Here is a 20356-nt window from a genome sequence, read left to right as displayed (position 1 = left end):
CTAAAGCTTTTTGAGCACTAAAGTGACATGGCTAAAACAGTGCCTTTAAAATACAATATAGCTTGATGGTCAAGTGAAGGTTATTTTTTGTTTAAGGGGGAGATCTAGGCACGTGAGGACCCAGTTTGGCTAACAAATTTATAGTAGACCTAGTTAGTCAGTTAGTTTTTGTGATATTTGGGGAAGTGGATGGTGGGAGTAATCCAGGCTTGGAGTTTATAACTGGAGTAGCCATGGTAGGGCAATTGGACAAGAGATTTAAGGGTCCAGGGTGGAGTAAAGTTGAACTGGTTAATTAAAAAGTTGAGAGATTTTGAAGGGAGGAACATAATACCAAGGCAGAAATTAATCTTTGGGAAAGCAGGGAGAGATGACAGTAAAGAACAGGATATAGGTTGACCTGGAAGGGTGGAGTTTTGGATGACATTAAAGACAAGGATGTGAAGGGGGTGATGTGAAGAAGTCAATCATTCAACAAGTATTTATTAATCACATTCTGTAAGCCAGGTACTATGCTAGGCACTGGGGGTGCAAGTACAAAGAAGGAAACAATTTCCACTTAAAAAGAACTTACATTCTAATTTGGGAGACAAGGCTATAAGGATATACAGTATAAATACGGTGAAATACAATACAGTACAAGCATAAAAAAGTGAGTAATAGGAAGGGTGGGGTTTGGGAATAATAGTAAAGAACAGGCTTTGGAGTGACAGAAAGTGATGAGACCAAGAGGACAAGAGAGAAGATATGGGACAGGGATTCACATAAAGATTGGGTGAATAAAAATAGGATATAGGATGACAGTAGACTAGCATATGGAGGTGATTTGAAATAGAGGTAAAGTTTGGGAAGTGACATGGAGGTGTGGGATTGGATGGCAATAAGGAAATGTACATGGAATGACAATTGAGAATAAGTTGCTGTTGTTATTTTTATTTAGTCATATCCAACTCTTTGTAACCCCATGGACCATAGCAAGCCAGGGCCTTTTATACTTCAATATCTCTTGAAATCTGTCCAAGTTCATGGTCATTGCTTCCATGACCCCATCCATCTCATCTTCTGCTGTTTCCTTTTCCTTTTGCTGTCAATCTTTCCCAACATCAGACTCTTTTCCAATGAGTTCCAGCTTCTCATTATATGGCCAAAGTGTTTAAGCTTCAGCTTCAGTATCTGACCTTCCCAGTGAATAGCCTGAATTAATTTCTTTAAGTATTGACTAATTTGAACTCCTTGTTGTTAAAGGACTCTCAAAAGCCTTTTCTAGCACCACAATTTGAAAGTGTCAGTTCTGTGGTGCCCAGCTTTCCTTATATTGCAACTCTCACAGCCATATATTGCCACTGGGAAAACCATAGCTTTGACTCTACAGACCTTTATCATTGAGGTGATGTCTCTGTTTTTTAGTATGCTGTCCACATTTGCCATAGCTTTCCTTCCAAGGAGCCAAGTATCTTTTGATTTCTTGGCTGAGGTAGTTAGTTGTTTACAATGATCTTTGAGCCCAAGAATATAAAATCTGATCCTGCTTCCATTTCTTCCCCTCTATTTGCTAGGAAATGATGGGACTAGTTGCCAAAATCTTAAGTTTTTGTTTTGTTTTTTTGAGGTTAAGCTTTAAGCCAGCTTTTACACTTTCCTCTTTCACTCTTATCAAAGAGGTTTCTTAATTCCTGTTTAGTTTTTGCCATCAGAGTGGTATCATCTGTATATCTAAGATTGTTGATATTTCTCCCAGCAACCTTAATTCTGTCTTTTGATTTGTCTAGTCTGGCATTTTACATGATGTGCTCTGCATATAAATTAAATAAGGTAACTAGAATATATAAGCCTCATACTGCTTTTCCAATCTTAAACCAATTAGTTGCTCCATGTTCTGTTCTAACTGTTGCTTCTTGCCCACATACAGGTTCTTTAGGAGACACATAAGATGATCTGATACTCCCATCTTTTTGAGGACTTGCCACATTTTGTTGTGATCCACATAGTAAAGGCTTTAGTGTGGTCAATGAAGCACAAGTATATGTTTTTCTGAAACTCCCTTGTTTTCTTCATAATCCATTGAATATTGGCAATTTGGTCTCTTTGGAAGAGATTTCAATTTTGAACTCTTTGGAAACTGGCCTATTCTTCTGGTAATTCACAGTTCATATATTGCTGAAGCCTAGCTTGCAGATTTGTAAACTTGACCTTCCTGATGTGTGAAATGAGCACAATTCAGTAATTTGTACCTTCTTCGGCATTTCCATTCTTTAGAATTAGGACATAAATTGATCTTCTCCAATCCGATGGCCACTGTTGAGTTTTCCAAATTTGCTGGCATAATGAGTGCAGAAATTTAACAGCAAAATCTTTTAGGATTTTAAATAACAGCTGGAATTTCATCACCTCCACTAGCCTTATTGTAAATAAGGGTGGGGCTTGGGGGTGACATAGGAAACAGGTATGTATGGGCAGGTGACAGGAGGGGAAGGATGGTGTGGGGGGGAGGTAGAGGAATGGGTAGACCTTCACTCTCAGTTGAAGGCGGTGGAAGACTGGGCTAATTCCTCTTTCCCAGTAAATAAGTCTTTTCCCTACTTGGGAGTCTGGTAGATAAGGCTAAGCTAGGTGCCTAGTGGGCAGGGCTACTCTCTTATTTGGGGGCTCCGTAGGCGGGGCTCCATCCTCATTGGGAGTCTGGTGGTTGGGACTAAGCCGGCTCTTGGTGCCTGGTGGGCGGGGCTACTCCTACCCTGGGCAAGGATTGGTTCCTGGCCGGTCGTGGGCGGAGCAGCAGGAAGTGCAGTTCTGTATTCCCCGCTTAGGCTCCCGGCGCCTCTAGCCACGTCGGGAGCCATGGGCAGCCCGGCCTCGTTTTCAGCTGCTGCAGCCTCAGCTTTGCTCCTTTTTGCGTTGGGCAGAATCCTGCCGAGCCCCGCGGCAGCTGCCCCGCACCTGCCTCGGGCCGCCCAGACCCTCCGGCTGTCCAGCTTGCCCAGCCGCGCCCCCGCTCCCGCCCTGGTGACTGGGCTCAGCTACAAGACCCACTACCTGGTCCAGCAGGTGAGTGCTGATGGGGAGGGAGAGTTGTCCTCACGGGAAGACGCCTCCTCCTGCGACCCCCGCCTTGACCCCAGATCTTGAAAGCTCCCTCGATCTGTATCCCTACCGTGTCAGAGGCTACCCCAAACCTGCTCTCCATCGGGAAAAGTTTCCTTCAGCTTTTAAGTGCTTCAAAAAGGAGAGCTGCCACACTGCTTCCCGAAGCCAGCCCAGAACACTGGCGCAGTTCTGCAGCTCCAGGGGTTTGGAACCTCTTCTTCAGTCCAAGCGACCCCTCTCCCTGCAACCTTCTAGATTTCCTTTCCTTTTTTTCTTCCGACCAGCTTTTAACACTTACATCTGTCCCTCTAACAGTCTCCTAGCTTATCTCCCAACCCCTAGTTCCGGGGGTTTGAAATTTCTTCCTTGGTCATAGTCTCTTTTTCTTCCATTATTTCTCCGTCCCCCATTTTCTATCCTTTTATACCAGCTTTAAATGCCCGAAACTCCTCAGCCTTACTTATGTCTTCTTCCATAGCATTTTCTGGCAGATGTGAGGTCTGAAACTCCTTCCTTAGTCGAAGAGAGCCCTCTGAGTTCATTCTCCCCCCCCCCCCCGCACTCCCCGGAGTTTTAGTAGTCTCAAAGAGATCTTTCTCATCCTTCTGAATTTCCTTTTTTTCCCCTCTTTTAATTGACTTATAACACTTGAACCTCCCTTTTCTAGCTTAACTCCTCTTCTTAGTGAGGATCCTTTTTCTTCCAATATATGCACAGTTCCTTTCCTGTTTACATGCTTAAAATGACTCTACCTAACATTTCCAGGCAGAATATGTCTGAAATTCCTTTCTTTATACAAGAAATACTTGTAACACCATCCTCTCCATCAAATTAGAGACCCCTTCCTTAGCCCAAGTGACCCCCAGCGTCATCCTGCCAGATTTCTTTCCTTTCTCTCCCTCATTTCTCTCCCCCCCCCCCCCCCCCCCCCCCCCCTTTTTTTCCCCCTCCCCCCCCCTTCCCTCCCCCCCCCCCCCCCATTAACCTACAACAGTGCATCTCCATCTCCCAGAATTCATCTCCTTAACCAGGGGTCTGAAATTTCCTTATCCTGTTTGTTGTCCTCCAGTTGTTTCAGTTATGTCCAATTCTTTGTTGGTTCACTTGGGGTTTTCTTGGCAGAGATAATAGCATGGTTTGCCATTTCCTTCTGCTGCTCATTTTACAGATGAGGAACTGAGGCAGAGTTAAGTGACTTGCACAGGGTCACAAGAATCTGAAGCCAGATTTGAATTGAGGAGTCTTCCTGACTTCAGGCCTGGCCCTCCATCCACTATACCACTTAGCTGTTCTCCATATCCTTGGGGGCCTTTTATTTCCTTATCCCCCTCTCCTTTTCTTTTTAGTAGCTAAAAATGCCCCAAACTCTCCCAGCTTAATTTTTCTCCCCACACTAGCATTTTCAGACAGATGTAAGTCTGAAACTCTTTCCTCAATCTGAGAGATCCCTCGAACTCCATCTTCCCCACCAAATTTGAAACCTCTTCTGTTAAAGAAATCCCTCTAATTTCCCTCTTTTCTACCCTGCCAGTGTTATCAAACTCAAGTTAGAAATGGATCTCTACAGGTGGCATGTTGACTTAGAAAACCACAAATTAACATTATCCATTACAAATCCAAATGCAATAATGTATTTTAATTTGTTTTGTTAAACATTTCCCAATTTCATTTTAGTTTGGTTCTGACCTAACCAGTTTTGTAGAAGGCTTGTGCCTTGGGATACTTGACATGTCCCTGTTCTAGTCTAACTCATTTTTTCTACCTATAGCTCAAGGGGTTCACCACCCTTTCCTTAGTCCAAGAACGCTCTCTTCTTCCATCTCCTAGCTCCATTCCAAATTCTTTCTATTTAAACCAAATAGCTAAAGAAATCCAATATGGGGTTTGTTATGCTTGTTTGTGGGTATGAGAATACAGATTTTTCCTATGAAATTTAAACTTTGAGTTTTAAGATAGACTTGAATGCATTTTATGTTTAGCTTAGCTCAGGTTGAGGCATTTCTTGTCAGGTTTTGGGTTTAAAGGTATTGTATAGAAACATGATAAGATTTCTCTCTTAGTGGAATGATAGGGATAAAAAAAGGCAAAGCTTCATGGTTGTTGTTCAGTCATGTCCAACTCTTAGTGACCCCATTTGAGGTTTTCTTAGCAAAGATGCTGGAGTGGTTTGCTATTTCCTGCTTCATTGCTCACCTGATTTTGGTCTACTGTTCTACAGTCTAGAGTTGAAGGGACTGAATCCCTAGTCTAGAATAAGAATAGGGTTTTTTTTTTTTTTGAATTGTGGCATATTGAAAAGAACTAAGAATTAAGAGATCTGAGTTTCAGTTCCAGACTTACCACTAATTTGTGACTTTGATTAAATTATTTCCCTTCTCCTGGCTTTCATCTGTAAATTGTTGGATTTGAACTAGATGATTTTTGAGGTGGCACACAGTTCTAACAATATGTGATTTCAGTTGGAGGTATGTTTTTGAGGAAATAATAGAGAAAGTAGGGAAACTAGATTCTTTCACTAATTCACTCTGTGAATTTAGGCAAGTAACATTTCTTCTCTAGGCCCTTAACTTTCTCATCTTTAAATTGAGCAGCAGCCTGGCCCAGATAATGTCTAAAGTCCCTTTCAGGTCTATTGTTTGATAAGTTAATGTGATTTAAGTGTTCAGAGAATGATTACGATGAAGAGAAACCGCTCAAACAAGAAAAGGAGATTTTTGAACTACAGTATAAAAAAGTGACCAGAAAAGGGGAAGTACAAAGCAAGTGAAAGAATTGTGAAGTTCTTGCTTTTTTATTTTTTGACCAGGCTTGTGATTTCATACATGTGGTTAACTGTCCAAAAAAGTCCCTACGATGGCACAGATTAGTAACTTCTGTAATTTAGAGTTGCCCAAAGCAACTCTTGTATTAACCTCTCTTACACTAGTTATAAATGGCCAGTGGGTAAAATAGCCAAGACATATATCAGATAAATTCCTTAGTCAGTTTGTATTTTGCTCATAGGTTTATATTATCAAGATACCAAATCTTTTAGAACACAAAACAATAACTAATTAAATTAGTCAATAACAAATTAAAATTGTTGTAAACTATTCTTCCTCACCTGCCAGATCACTTTGATTTTCACCAGTGGTTGTTTTTTGGAGAAAATAATCCATACATTTCTTATATTTGTTACAGTATTAGTAGTTGTTAATTTCTGAACTACAGATTTCCAGTTTGTTGTTATTCAGTGTGCAGATTTTCAAACAGATATTATTTGTATCATTAATTTTTTTCTTTAAACCATTGTGCCTTCTAGGAAGAAGCATAAAAAAAAGTGCATCATGATGGTATTAATATTGACAATTTTACATTTTTTATATAGGTGATCTCTATATATTATTTCAAAATGCATCAATAACTAAAGTGAATTGTCACATTTTAAAAAAGATTATTTACCTATTATTTACATGTCCTCATTACTTAAATATGTAGTACTTTCAGCTCATGAAAGGAGAAAAAAAATAGGTAAACTCAAACATTTGACTCAAGTATGTTTTAATTACCAAGTGATTAAAAACTCCATTGAGCTTGAGAATCCTTAACTTGATACACTATATACTTATGGTTTAGTGAGCATGGCATTGTACCGTCAAGAACTGTAGGTTTAAATTGTAGGCTTGCCATGAACTAATAGTATGACCTTGGATAAATCACAACTTCCCTGTTCCTCAGAGTCCTTAAAGAACCAAATGAAAGTGTTTTTTTTTTTTCCTGGATGACTTCTAAAGTCCAAAATTTCTTAAAAAATTAAAAAAAAATGTTTAGACTCTGAGGTTACAATTTGCTTTAGTTCATACAAAAGGAAGCCCCAAACCAAATGAAACTGAAGGCTAAATCTACTTAATTGCCACTGTGCATAATTGTCACTGAGCAGGATTATTTTCCTTTTCTTTCTTTGTTCATTTTGTACCAGCGTATTTTTCATTCCCTCAAAATCTTGAGGTTGTTCTCATTTGTTGGAAATAACCTAAAACAAAACTAAATTTGAATAGCAAATACTTTAACTGTAGATCATTTGTATAATGTTATGTGAATATTGAAATAAATATTTAAGCATCATACATTTATTGGGTCAGATAATCATAGTAATTAGTTGCAATGGCTCTATCAATCATCCAGTGTAATTCTACCTTGTTTTACAGATTCATTTCAATAAACATTAAGGGGCCACTGTTTGCAAGGCCCTGTGCTAGAGGAGAGAGGAAGAACATATTTTTTTGGGGGGGGGAGGGGTCAGCTTGTGCAAAGGCTTGGAGTTGGAGTTTGAATGTTATGTATGGGAAACAGCAAGTTGGTCAGTTTGGCAGGAATGTAGAATATGTGAGGAGAAATAATATATGTGTGAGATCACAGTAAGTAAACTGTGTACTCAGTTTAGAAAGATAGGTTGAAGCAAGATTGTGAATGGTTTTAAATGCTAATAGATGTGGTTTTGTAATTTAACTTCAGGGTGATAGGGAACTACTGAAGTTCCTTGAGCAGAGGAATGACATAATAATAACCTGTGTTTTAATAATTTCAACTTGACAGCTGTCTGAAGAATGAATTGGAGAGATTGGAGGTAGGAAGACCCATTAGGAAGTATTACAGTTTATGAAACTATAGATTGCCATACACTTTCCAGTAAATGGGAACTGTGCCTCAGACCCTAGTTAGGATGTTAACTTGATTTTCTTAAGTCAAGATGGGTCTTTGGATCTGGTTGGTCTGTGGGGCCAAGGGCCAGTGCAGGTGGCAGGTGAGAGATCTAGTGTCTGAGCCCCCTATGGCCTTCCTTTTTGGCTTGTATTTGCATCTCCTTTATCACTGACAAGTATTTACAAAAAATAATATCTCATGCAGGCAAAAGTGGGAAAGGGTGAAGATGGAGAGAAGTATATGGGAAACTATGGTTCAGGAAAAAGAAAGTGAGAGAGACCAATGACTAATTTTTATGTGAACACTTTCTTCAAAGGAAAAAAGTGGTAGGCCCACCACCAAATGACATCACAAAGAATGAAATGGATTATATTTTAATAGGAAAAGACATTATTATTGACTTGGGAGATTCCCCTGATTTGACTTTCTGTGCAGTCAGGCCATTGACTCATCAGAGCCAAGATCAGAATTTATAAAAAACAAGAAGAATGTAATGAGAAAAAGATGTGGAGCATGATAAAGAAGATTTAGCTCAATTATTTGAATAAACTATTGAAACACAAACATAGAAAGTGGATTACAGAAATGGTACCAATACTGATGATAATAATTTCATGCAGAAATTAAATGGAAATTATTGTCTCCTCTACAACAAAGAGACCAAAAGAGCCCAGAAAGTGCTTTAGTCAGCTCACATTTGACTCCCTTGCCAAATGGAAGGAGATGGCTGCCAAGGCCATTCTGGGTTGAGGAAATTGAGGGGATTAGGATAGCAATTGGTTAATTGTGGGGATGGAGTGAACCACACTGGCTCCATCTTGTGACTTAGCTCTGGAGCTAGCTCTGTTCCCTTTCTGTTCAATTATGGGCCTAGTCCAAATTCTATCATGTGAGAAAATTTTATTTACTTATGGGACTTGGGAGAAAGCCGTATTGCATTGTTTAAACCTAGCCCCTCAAGGCTGGGAAACTCAGTAACTTTTCGCTGCTGTTGAGATGCCCTTAACCAAGGACCTAGGTTATATTAATCAGAAACTCAGATTCCAAAGATTGATGCAAGGAGTTTTTCTCACAATTGTATATCCCAGGCAACTCATATTTCTTATCTGAAAACTGACCCATATCGATCAATAAGTTATTGTTTCCATGTTCCTTTGATTGTTCATAGACATTTGGGGGAGTGGGACATCTTTTTTTTTTAATTTTGGGGAATTGTACTTATTCACTCTCCCTCTTCCAGCTTGGAAAGCCCCTAATTTTTCTTCCAGTTAGAAACCAGATTACCTGTTATTTCCTTTTAATTAATTGATCTTATCTGATTATTTTTAGTGTATAAGAAGACGGTCCCAATGTTTTTGGTAATTGGCATGCATTGCTTAATAAGTTAAAATACTGAGAAAATCAAACTTTTGTTTTTCTCAGCCATTTCATATTTTATGCGCCTTTAGACTTGCCCATAAAGTCCTACAAAGAATATCGATAGATGTTTCTGAGTAGAACTGTCTCAGCAAGCATTGAGAAGACTTGAAGGGTAAAAGTTATTTAAAGAAAGCTTGCTAAGATAACCATACCTATTTGCCACATTCTTCTCTTTCCATTTTCATCCTTGAAATGAGTGTGATTACCTTAAAAGACTTTGCAAATTTCATTTTAAGATGATCATACAAATTTCAAGGCATTTGCATTAATTGGCTTTTTTATGATGTTGGGGGAAATGGAGGAAGGCTTTGAGAACCTTGCATGAGTTCCTTGTAGCAAATTTTGGGGAGGATGTGGACAAGAGTTGCACAGGGTGATCAGGTATGAATAGATTGTGATCTGCGTTATTGTAGGGAACTCCCAAATTGATATTACAGATCCATTTGAGTATTTAAATAATGTGGTAAAAGTTTTTCCTGCATATTTATGTAATCATGATTTTTGTTTTATTATTAATATGGTCTATTATGTTTATAGTTTCATACCCAGTATCTCTGGTTTAAATCCAACCCAATTGTAGGGTATGATCTTTTTAATATGTTTCTATAGTCTCTTTTAAAATATTTTATTCAATCTTTTTATGTTTTGATATTCTTTAGAAATACAGTTTTCTTTCTCTGCTTTAGCTCTTCTTGGGTTCAGATATCAAGACCATATTTGAATTATGAAAAGAATTTGGTAGGATCCCTTCTTTTTCTATTTTTGCAAAGTTTCATATTATTTTTGAATATGTTTGATAGAATGTACTTGTAAGTCCATCTGGTCCTGTTTTTTCTCATTTGGAAGTTCATTTTTGTCTTGTTCTAGTTCTTTTTCTGAGAGTGGACTATTAAAATTTTTTATTTTTTGCTCTGTTCTGCATATTTTATATTTTTATCTCAATTCTGATACATACTGACTGTGTGACCCTGGGCAAGTTACTAAATGTCTCGGCACACTAAGCAAATATCTAGAACTATAAATTTCAGGGAAAGTTGCTAACTTGCAGTGGTAGAGAATGTTTCTCATTGGGAGCTTCCCATACAATGAAATCAGAGATCCTGTCCCTATCCCTGTGTTTGTCCCTATCCCTTTATATTTTTGTAAACATTCGTCCATTTATCTATTTTGCTAGCATATAATTGGGCAAAATAATTTCTACTATTTTTTTTATTCTCTCTTTGTAGGTAGTGAATTCTTTTTTTCAATTTTGTTACTGGAAATTCCTTACATAGTACATTGGCTACTGAAGGGAGGGAATTCAAATGTATAGTTCAAATAACAGTGCTGATAAGAATAGGATAGAGTAGGAACATGGCAGATCTGTTCCATTCTTTAGGATTATCTGGTTTATCCTGTATCTCATTCTAAGCTCTTTAAAATCCCTTTTTCCTAACCTACTCTTCACTATTTTGTAACATAATCCAATTTATAATATTTCATTATTATTCTCTATTATTATTTTAAAGGACTTAGTATTCTACACTGGTATTGCCTTTGGCTGCTGTGTTGGGTGAGAGATGAAATGACTGAGGAAACTTCAATCTTCCAAGCATATGGATTTATTAAGCAATGTATGCTAATTGCTTGAGAAATTGAGACCAGACCTTCTCAGCTTTGGCACTGGACTCCCAAATAGAGGGGGAGACAGATTTTTATGCATTCAAAACAATTAATAAAATGAGACCAATTAATTAAAAGAAAACAGTTGCCATGATACAAAATTAGGTAATCTGATTTCTAATTGGAGGAAAGTTTGGAGGGGGAGAATGAACAAGTGCAATTCCCTGAAATCAGAAAAAGAGGTGTCCCGCTCCCCAAAAGTGTCTGTATCCAATCTAAGGAACCATGGAAACAATAACTAATTAACCAGTATGGGGCCAGTTTTCAGATAGGACATAAGAACTGCTTGAGATATATAATTGTGAGAAAGCTCCTTGCATCAGTCTTGAAATATAATTGGGTTTCTGGTAGGCATAACCTAGGTCCTTAGTTAAGTGTCTCTAAATAGCAAGGAGAGGTGGTCCAGCTTCCCAGCTACTCAGGGCTAGATTCAAACAATAAAATAAAACTTTCTCAAAATTCCCATAATTGAATTATATATAATATGTATTATGTATACATAATTGAATCGAATTATGTCTTTTCACAAGGCATAAATTGGACTAGACTCATAATTGAACAGAAAGGGAACTGAGCTAGCTCCAGAATGGAGTCACAAGATGTAGTCATTATGGTTCACTCAGTTCCCCAGCAAGTACCACTTGCTGTTTTAATTTCCTTACTGCCATGACTCTGCTTGGCAAGTGTTTGCTAACTAAACTAGTTTTGATCTTTTTTGATCTTCTTCTTGTGGCTATTGTTGTACAACAATTACAATTCTCTGTGAAATGGGTAGTAAAATCAGTGTCTTTATTTTTGCCCATTTTGCCACATCAGTTTTATCTGACCACCAGCAGATTCTGAAGTGATGTCTACATCTCTAAGTAGTCATTTCCTGTCCTTTGAGATTTAATCAATTTCATTTTTGATTATGATTTTTGATATTCCTCATGTCCAGGGTCTTCTGACTTTCGTCCTTGAAACCAAAGTCTTCATGATACACAGCTATTAGGCACCAGAAAACTCTATGAGTCTGACTTTTTTCATTTTCTGAACTTGGATTATATTTTCCAACAGTTTTCTCATTTTTCCCCTATACCTACCTTCATGGTGAAGTATCAAGGTTTGCAGAATCTTATCAAGTTTTTTCATTACCCTTTTTTCTTAGTCTTCTGCAACAGATGTTGGCACAAAGGTTGCAATTATCTTCTTGGTGGTCTGTTTATTTATGATAATTACTACCAATGCAAGGAAGAGAAGATAATATAGCTTATAAAATATTTCTTGATACCTTTGGTTACACATGAAGCCAATTTTTCAGATTCCTTAGTCAAGAGGCAATATCATGTAGTAAAATGTTGGGTTCGGAATCAGGAAGACCTGAATTCAGATACTGCTTCCAACACTTTTTATTAATGAATGAATGAAAAAAGATTTATTATGCATTTGTTCAGAGCACTCTCCTAAGTGCTAGAGATGTGGAGATGAAGTGGGGACAGTTACACAGGCTTGTTAATTATTTTTGTTTGAATTCTAGTTTTGATTTACTTAAACCCAATTTAAAACACTTATAGGTGTATATTTCTATATATGACATATGTACACATATAGTTCTTATATCCAATTGACATTAATCTGCAAATGATTCACAGCTATTTTGCATCACAATTTGATTGTCATTCTAGAGCTTAAAACAAATGAGTCTATGTAACCTCTTTATTCCCTGCCTACATTATGTTGATTTCCCAGCCTAGATTGAGTGGGTAAAGGACAATTCTATTAAGGTCCCACAGAACCATTACCTTACCAGGAATGCATACGTGAATATAACTCAATGTGTTGAAGTTAAGAGATTATTGTGTACTCTTAGGCACAATTTCACTTTATCATTCTTTCCTTATATCTTGTTCTTTACACTCTAAGCTCTGCTATTTTCTTTGGCTCCCAGTCCCTTCCCTTTGGATCCTGAGAGAGTCATAGGGCAGATAAAGTCCATGGGAGAGAATGCAGATATTTTGTTTCCCCACAGCATAGCTGAGAAGCACTGCTCCAGTGGATGTCCTGGTTTTAACTGTTGCAGTGCTGATATCTTCTCTTGTTTACCTCATTTTGTAGAGTATGAAGCAAAAACCATTATGTGCCTATGGGTATTTAATGATGACCTAGTATGGAATCATATGATTGGGAAAGCAAGAGGAATTGGACCTAGGATTTCATTGTTGTAGGGAGCTCTTGGATGATGAAATGCCTTTGACCAGTGTGAGTCGATACCTTCTCTGCTACTTGTGGACTGAAACAGTTGAATTAAGCTCTAAGAAGCTGAGACATGCCCAGGATAACACAGTCGGTGTATGTCAGAGGTAGGATTTGAATCCAGGTCTTCCTGTCTCCAAAGCCAGATTTCTTCTACACCATGCTCTCTCTCATCACAGTCTCTTAAATCCTGTGGTATATGAATGACTCTGGGTCATTCACTCATCAGATACTGATTGAGCATGACTATGTGCAATATACATTGTGGGAGACACAAAGATCAACAAGATGGAATCCTTTCTTTCAATAAGTTTGTAATATTAGATGACATAAGATATACAAATGACTATAATACAAGGCAGAATGCCATAGCAAAGTTATTTAAATACACAGACTTAAAGTATAGTAGTAAAGGAGCAAAGGTCAAAATTACATCCCCAATTGAATTGAGTGACACAGAATGAGTTTTTCAGAATGTTAATGTTGGACTAAAGTCATAACAATTAAGGATTAGAGCAGGGTTCAGCAATCCGTGGCACATGGACCTAATTACCTTTTGAAAGAATGACTGATTCTCTTTTGCTGAATGTCCAGTTATTTTCTGTAATAATTAGTTAGAATAGGTTTTGCAAGCTGTGTTTTTTAGGGTGCCACCTGATTTTTGCTTTTTAAGAATGTCATGTTCCAATTTTTCACTTTTTTGCATATTAATATTTGAGTAATTCTCCTTGGAATATGAACTTTTTTTCCTCCCCTTGATTCCTGTAGAGTTTATTTGATGCTTTAATGTTGAAATCTGACTACAATGTTTCTTGGTGAACTAAGAATGGAATTTCGTTTTAGTGGCATTCTCTGGATTTTCTACCTATACTTTGCCATCTATTTCTTATATTTCTGGGAAATTTTTTTCCATATGATTTCCTGAAATTTAGTATTATAGGTTTATATAATTCTTAGTGCTTTCCCTCTATTGATTATTTTCAATTTATCCTGTAAATATAGCTTGTTTATCCATAGTTATATTGTCTTTATTTGTATCCCCAAGGCTTACTACAGTACCTGGCACATGGTGGACACTGAAATGGTTCTTGACTGACCTCTGCCATGTTTCCTCCTCCTACTTTCATTTACTGTACCTCTCAGATTTCCAGAAAGACAGGAATATTTGTCATCTGCCTACTTTTGAAAGGTTCATGAGAAAATATTTAATTATACCTATGTGCATTTTCTTTAAACTTGCATTTAAGATGCATATTCTTTGAAGAAAATGTTTAGTAATACTACTGGTTTAAAGCACTGAGCAATTTCCCAAATTCTAAAATGCATTCATTCTGCCTTTCTTCTTTGTATTTAATCCTGGGACCTACTTACTGTCCATCTGTGGTACCTTTCCCAAATATATGTATTGATATGATCCTAAATTATCCAGTGCACACACCTGACTTTATAGTGTTTTATTGAAGTTCTTTTTAAGCTATCACTGCTATTTTCCACTAATATCTTCTTTCGCTTCCCTCTAACAGATGATGATAGTCAAGAAAAACAAATAAGCAAAATGGCATGCACCAGATCTAACTTTTCAATACAAATTTCTCCCCATGATGCTCTCTGTTAGCAAATATTGAAACATCAGTGCTTTGAACAGTGTCTGGCACATAAGAAGTGTTTAATGAGGGGCAGCTAGGTGGTGCAGTGAATAGAGCACTGGCCCTGAAGTCAGGAGGACCTGAGTTCAGCTGTGTGATGTTGGATAAGTCACTTAACCTCAATTGTCCTGCCTTCCCCCCTCCAAAAAAAACCCTAAAAAAACTAAAAAACCAAAAAAAACCCCCAACAAAAAGAAGTGTTTAATGAGTATTTATCAACTGATATCACAATCTCCATGGTAGTAAAATTTCTTGTGACCCTAAGGGCAGTGGAGAAATATGCCTGGTGGGCACTAGTGATATACAGCATATTTCAGACAATGACCTGTGCTCAAGGAGGCAGGATGAAATGATGGGAAAGCTGTGGTTTTAGTGTCAGAGGACTTAGGATCCTATCCCAGCTCTTCCACTGGCTATTTGTGTGACCTGGGACAATTCATGTCACCTCTTTGTACCTCAGTTTCCTAATTTGAAAAATGAGGGGTTTGGACTCAGTGACCTGTGTGTTTCCTTCTATATGAAGTTGCAGAAAGATTATCACTGAAGAAATATATTGGAAAAGAAGTTAAACCAGCAAGTAATATGAGTGAAGATAACAAAAGGACAATAAAAGGCCTTTAGCATGGGAGGATCATTTTTGGAAGATCTATGAATAAATAAGAATTAGAATTGCCTGGACTCAGAAAGCTTGGATATATTGTAATTTATACCAATGGAGGGAATATTCACCTTGATAAGATCATGAATCCATCAAAGTACTGAAGGAATATTATTAGTTATATCCAGTTACACAATGAGTAGTTCTCTTTTTGTAAAAAAAAAGTAAAAAGGCACTACTGAATGCAAAAATGATACTAATTTATTTCAGTTAACCACTTCTATGAGAAGCTTAGTTAATTATAGGAATGTGGGTCTCTACCTTTAATAAATTCTTAATTTGTATTATTCTAGATATATGACACTGCTGCCCTAAAGACTTCTCTGTGCATATCAATGTCAGATGTCAGTGGTACCTGATGTCTAGGATGAAAAGCAGAAACTGAAGATTATATGATTAATAAGCACAAGATGATGCACAGTGTCCAGGCAGAAGCACAGTTTGAAGTGTAGAAAGCCGTTGTCTCCCCAGCCATTGTCATACTACTCTTTCCAGCACTTGGAGTTATAGAAGCTTAGTAATAAATAGAATTGAAAGATTTAGTTAGAAGGCACTTTGAAATCATCTGTCATAAAAAAAATTATAACCATATATATATAGTTTCCTCATGTCCCCCTTTCCATTGAAAAAAAATAAAAACAAAACTCTTGGAAGAATTATATGTATATATAATTATATAAGTATACTTAACAGAAGACGTATATGGTTAAGCAAAACAGATGATTGCACTGGTCATGTACAACATATGTGTCATTCTACATCTGGAGACCATTACGTCTTTATTAGGAGGGGTTGGTAGCATGCTTTGTCCTTAGTCTTTTGGAATCATCGTGGGTCATTACCTTAATCAGGTTTCTCTGAAATTGTCCCTTTCATTTTTTATGATGCAGTGATATTCCATTACATTCACATACCATCATTTGTTCAGTCATTCTCTGATTCATGAGCACTCCTTAGTTTCCAGTTCTTTGAATGCATGATGTATTTAATAAGCACTTACTATATGCAAAGCACTGTGCTAAGGATACAAATATAAAAGTAATCCAGGCCTTGCTTTTCAAGAGTTCACATTCTAATGGGGAGACAACACATGGATCGTTTTAGCTGCAAGTCAGATGGAAAAGTCTCATGGTCCTTAGGGAGCAGCAGCAAAGGTGATAGTAATGCTTTTCATTTTTTGCATTATTAAAGGTCATTATTCCCAAGGCTCTTGGACTCAGGGTCTGGACTGTCTCCATTGTGATCTGAAGGAAAATGGGGGTCAAAGCGGTGGTGATGGTTGGATTTGTCTGGTACATGTTGCCTTTTGTCTCTCCCTGAGTCCCTTGTTCCTTCAGTTTCTTTGTCACTACAAAAAGAGCTGCTATAAATATTTTTGCACATCTAGGCTCTTTTCCTCTTTCTTTGATCTCTTTGGGTTATGGATCTATTAGTGTTATTGCTGTAATTACCTACTGGACTTACTAGTGCTATGCTCAGTTTTCATCTGTCATTTTATAAACAAACTGAGATCAACCTGGAGAGGTGTAAATGATTTGTTGAAGGTCACATAGGTAAAAACAGAGCCAGGATGTCTTTTGGGGGCAGGGGGATAGAAGTGGAAAGAGGGGCACTAATAAGATATAAATGGGTTTGTAATCTCCAGAAGGAAAAAAAACAAAGTACTTAAAGCTGCCTTTGGTGCTAATTAAGTAACAGTTAAATCACAATCTTAAGAATTTTTTTTTAATAGTCTTGGTTTTTGCCATGGAGTTGGCTTACTTTGATATGTTTTCCCAATAGTATACAACTGGAGTATTTGGCAAAGATCACTGTGATTTAATAACCTAATTTAAACAAGGAATGACAATCAAGACAATGGTTCTTACTCAGCAGATGGGAAAGTGAGGAAGTACTTGTTTATTAGTGAATTTTTATTTTTATGCATTGTATACTATGGGTCACACTGCAGACACTCCCTTTTAAAACTCTCGGAAATGGTTAGTTCCTTTACAATGTAGGACTTCTTCCTTTCTTTGAGAAGTTAGTACAGCTTCTACAGAAAGTAACGAAAATTACTCCTCTCCCTTTGGCAATGAGTATTTCCTTTTTCATGAACAATTGACTTAAAATATTAATGATCTTTATAGGAATAGCTAAGTTTCGTGGCAGATTTAAAATGTGTTTTTTGGTATTATCTCTTTTAAAAATGATTTTAGCTTTTACAAGTGACTTTTTTTAACCTGTTAGGTGTTCAGTAAATAGCCATTAAGTAATTTTTTGAAAATCTGCCCTTTGTTTTGCCTTATTGCAAATCCTGTCCTATGTGTCAGGGATTTTAATGAGCGAGGTGATATTTCTAATTTATAGCCTCTCTTCTGGTAGAGGCTTGAGAAATTAAATTCATGTGTGTGTTTTTGCCAGGGTGTTGTGTGAGCTCTTCAGGTAGGGCTGTTGCTCATCTATCAGAAAAATTTTTCCCAATGTTCATTAACTTTGTTTCCACAGAACCTCTTTCTTTTTGCTTTCTTGGTCATTCACCTAACCCATTAGCTCCTCTGATTCAGATTTACTTAGAAGATTATTTGGTCTTCAGATGCCAAATCAATTCTTTTATGTAATTAAAAAAGCCCTAAATCACTCCTCTAGGTATTCTTTTCTGATTAGCTGAAAATAATAATAGTTTATTAATTTTGGATTTAACATATAAATTCAATGCAGTGGGCTATTGGTTATCTACATAGGGATTACATGTGTTCAGTTTTAAATTTTAAGTTTTTTTCGCAGTCTTTTAGCTTGTTCCCAGGCTACCTTGCCTATTGTCAGAGAGATTGTTTAGAGACTTCAAAATAATTTTAGTTATCAACCTAGTAAAAACATTATTAGGAAAGTAAATCTTCCATGGAGAGAGATCATAAAAAACCAACATACAGTTTGGGGATGGGTGTGTGTGTGTGTGTGATTTCAGCTTTCTTGGTCTTAGTTTTCTTAAATAGAGGTAATATTTTGCATTAACTATGGAATTATTGTGAGGAATGCTTTTTGAATACTGTGTAAGTGTGTTTTTATTATTAGGGCAGTTAATTTAAATGGAACTCCAATCCTTTTGTATATTGTCTTTCAACCATTAGATTATAAGCTCCTTGAGAGCAAGGGATTGTCTTTCTTTTTCAAATCTATATCCCTGGCACTTAGCACAATGCTTGGCACATAGTAGGTACTTAATAAAAATGTTTATTGACTAAATGATTGATAATGAATTGCATTTTTGTATGGTTTTTAGGTTTGCAAAATGCTATGCAAATATTATCTCATTTGTTTTTCACAACAACCCTGGGAATAGGTGCTATTATTATTCCCATTTTATAGATGATAAAACAAGCAGGTCACACAACTAGAAAGTATTTGAAGCTGGATTTGAACTTAGGTCTTCCTGACTCCACCTCCACCATTTCATTGATTGCTCTGCTTGCTGCCTCCTATTAATGACATACTAGAATGTCTAACAACACTGTCATTATCTCCAGGGGGTGAGCTTCAGGAAGGATCATATCTTTAATTTGTTTTGTACAGCATCTAAGATAATGTGTTACTTTAATAGGTTTAATGATGAGGATACATTGTGTTCATCTTGCTCAATGATTTCCAAATTTTTGCAATGCTAGCACCTCTTTTTAATATTAAATTTATGACTAGTTATTCTCTTAGTACTCTTTGAGTAAAGGGATATTGGCAAAACACCTCTATGAACTTAGTGATACTTTTGTATGTATTTTTATTTTATTAATTATAACAATATCTGTACATTTGAAGAATAGCAGTATGTGTGTATATGTTGGGGGGGACATTATTTAGTTGACAGAAGTTATGTTTATTCAAAGCTATCAGAACGACTGCCTTATAGTTTTGTGAAATGCTTTAGTAGCTCCAGGCACCCTCTGAAGTCTGGAGTTGATTAAAGTTTTTATACTAAACTTGGGCCCAGGACTGATTACTGAGCAAGCTTAGTTTAAAATCTAAAGACTGCTTATCATGTCCTGTTGGATTGTGTCGGAATCGAGAGTATTTTGTCTTTTCTATTACCCATTGCTAGGCACGTGAAGTAGGGCGATATAATAGATCATTTTATTCTCTCAACTTTACAGCTATATAAAAAGGGCCTACAAAAGCAGGAGTTTGATTATGCTTCAGGCCTTTGAGCACTCAGTGGAATTAAGAGCACAATTAAAAATATCTTCAAGTATCATTTAAAAATGGCCTTGTAAAATGCTTAGACAAAAGCATGCAAGAGGTTATGACATTTAGGCAGTCAGCCTAGTGCTGTAGCCTGATGATTGTTTGAGAAGAGAAGTCAACTACACATAGCCAGAGTTTTTCATCATTATTAAGTAAATAGAAGTTTCGTTTTTGGCAGTTATGGTGGAGTAGAAAGTTCAGAATCTGGACTAGGTTCAACCAGCTTAAAACCCTGCTACTTCCTAGTTATAGGACCTTGGGCAAGGCATTTATTCTCTCCAGGCTCCCCATCGTTCTTGGCCTCTGCAACATTTGACCCTGTTGAACACTTCAGTCAGTCAGTAGTCACCAAACATTTATTAAGTACTTTCTATGCGCCAGGCTCTGTACTAAGTACTGGGGAACTCAAAAATAATTCCTGGCCACAAGGAGCACACAATATAACAGGAAAAATCATGCAAATATCTATATGCAAATGATATATGAAGGGTAGATTAGAGGGACTTCGCAAAGGAAGAGACTGGCATTAAGGGGGATTCGAAGGTAGGATTTGAATGGAGACTCAGAAGTAGTCAGGGAATCCTGTGTAGAGACAGTAAAGGAGAGCATTCCGGGAATGGGGGACAGCCAGTGAAAATGCAGCATGGAGGAGCAGCAAAGAAACCAATATCACTGCATTATCAAGTACATGGAGGCAAGCAAGTCAAAGATAAGAAAGGTAGGAAGGTGCTAGGTTATGAAGGTCTTTAAAAGCCAA

At 37.2% G+C, this 20356-nt stretch overlaps 1 protein-coding gene across 1 annotated transcript in view; it reads left to right on the top strand.

Annotated features, from left to right (window-relative positions):
* Positions 1-2783: 2783 nt before the first annotated feature.
* PRCP (prolylcarboxypeptidase) overlaps positions 2784-20356 on the top strand; it is a 71471-nt gene continuing 53898 nt past the window's right edge. The window contains exon 1 of the mRNA XM_069070951.1: positions 2784-3045. Within this exon, the coding sequence (XP_068927052.1) occupies positions 2839-3045 (207 nt within the window). The 5' untranslated portion in view covers positions 2784-2838. The remainder of the gene's footprint in view (positions 3046-20356) is intronic.

This window comes from Petaurus breviceps, unplaced genomic scaffold, assembly GCF_028583685.1.
Source record: "Petaurus breviceps papuanus isolate PSGF00001 unplaced genomic scaffold, PetGlider_PUasm1.0 90823, whole genome shotgun sequence".
Taxonomy (NCBI): domain Eukaryota; kingdom Metazoa; phylum Chordata; class Mammalia; order Diprotodontia; family Petauridae; genus Petaurus; species Petaurus breviceps.
Note: the sequence above shows the minus strand (reverse complement) of the source record. Positions and strands in the feature narration are given on the sequence as shown.